This window comes from Austrofundulus limnaeus, unplaced genomic scaffold (genome assembly GCF_001266775.1).
Source record: "Austrofundulus limnaeus strain Quisiro unplaced genomic scaffold, Austrofundulus_limnaeus-1.0 Scaffold448, whole genome shotgun sequence".
Lineage (NCBI taxonomy): Eukaryota > Metazoa > Chordata > Actinopteri > Cyprinodontiformes > Rivulidae > Austrofundulus > Austrofundulus limnaeus.
In genome coordinates, this window is record NW_013952850.1 from 37,403 (window position 1) to 38,880 (window position 1,478).

General features: G+C 40.1%; 1 protein-coding gene across 1 annotated transcript in view; it reads left to right on the forward strand.

Annotated features, from left to right (window-relative positions):
• Positions 1-1,478, forward strand: part of mrpl45 (mitochondrial ribosomal protein L45) — a 13,728-nt gene that overhangs the window by 9,351 nt on the left and 2,899 nt on the right. Inside the window, exons 5-7 of the mRNA XM_014024939.1 lie at positions 295-343; positions 428-577; positions 762-935. Coding sequence (XP_013880393.1) covers positions 295-343; positions 428-577; positions 762-935 — 373 coding nt within the window. The remainder of the gene's footprint in view (positions 1-294; positions 344-427; positions 578-761; positions 936-1,478) is intronic.

Genomic DNA, 1,478 nt, shown 5'->3' on the forward strand with positions numbered 1-1,478 from the left:
GTTCATCATTCTGGTTTCTCCAAGGCCAAAGATCCATAGTTGTCCATCTGAGGGGCAGGTATCTAAAAAAAATTAACCATGTTTATTATTATTGATATTTTTCTTTTTTACTGTCAGTTTAATGTTTTTCCTTTTTGCACCAATTTTGTTAACATGAATATTGTGGTTGAAATGACCTTTTTAAAACCATCTGAAAACCACGAGACAAATGTTTAGGGTTAAACAAATGGTGGAACAGTTTTTTTTATTTCTGTCTCCCTGGAAGAGGCTTTATGTCTGCTGGGTTTTTTTCAGTTTTGACAAGGTGAAGCTTCACTCCCTGGTTACAGAGAGGTGTTATCCTGTAAGTTCCTGCCCTGAAAGTTGCAACGTTTTTTTTAAACGCTCAGTCTCGTGTCTTCATTTTCTTCCACTGCTCTGTGTTCAGGAAATGATATGGAACAACCGTTACAAGACCATCCGCTGGAGATTTGTTGAGTCTCTGGAACCTCCCCGAGTGGTTCACGTTCGCTGCACTGACATGGTCTCTAAAGATAACTTATACGGGCAGGTGACGGTCCGAATGCACTCCAGACAGGTGAGACATCTAAACCTGCACCATGCTCAGTAAAACCTGAACAGATTGTAATGATTTAAGCAGGTATTATATTTTTAAAACTATTGTAAAAAAAGAAAAAGAAGCAGAAAACTACACTGTTTTGGATTTTGTGGTTAAAATCATATGATGTCGATCGCTGGATGAACACCTGATCAATTTGCAGATTCTGGCCATCTATGACCGCTTTGGGAGACTGATGCTGGGCGGCGAGGACCAGCCAAAGGATGTCTTGGAGTACGTGGTCATAGAGCGGCAACTTCACAACCCCTACGGCAGTTGGAGGCTACATGGGAAAATTGTGCCTTCCTGGGCACCAGCTAAAGAACCAATTATTAAGGTGAGCCTCTACTAGAAACAGAAGTAGCCTTTATTGTTCCAGAGCAGAAATTCAGGTCCAACAGCAGCACCAGATACAGAGGTTCACACAACAAGTTCCAAAAGTGTTAAAAAATATAAAAAAACAAGATGAACAATAACAATACAATGTACAAGATTATAGCCAGAGGACACTGTGCAGCACTGACTGAGCTTTTAGTCAGAAATAGGAAGACTCAGGTTTTTTGCATAACCAGGAGAAAAACAAATCCTATTTTAAAGGAGACCAATTATGGGTCCTAGAAATGTTTATGGTATGTCTGTGGGCTATCCAGACCATGTTCATTCAATTTAATGCACAAAATAATTCTCAGATAATAAAATTTCCCATTTTCTAGTTCTGCCTGCTCTGACTTCTGTTCAGAAGAGCTGTTTATGTTAATGAGCTCTGTTGGTAACGCCCTCCAAAAATCTGTTGACATTAAGCCAGTGTTTACGTTAGCATGGCTAATAATAGTAGAAGCTCCGTTGTACAACCGTATGAGACCCAGAGGCAGAGTAGGTC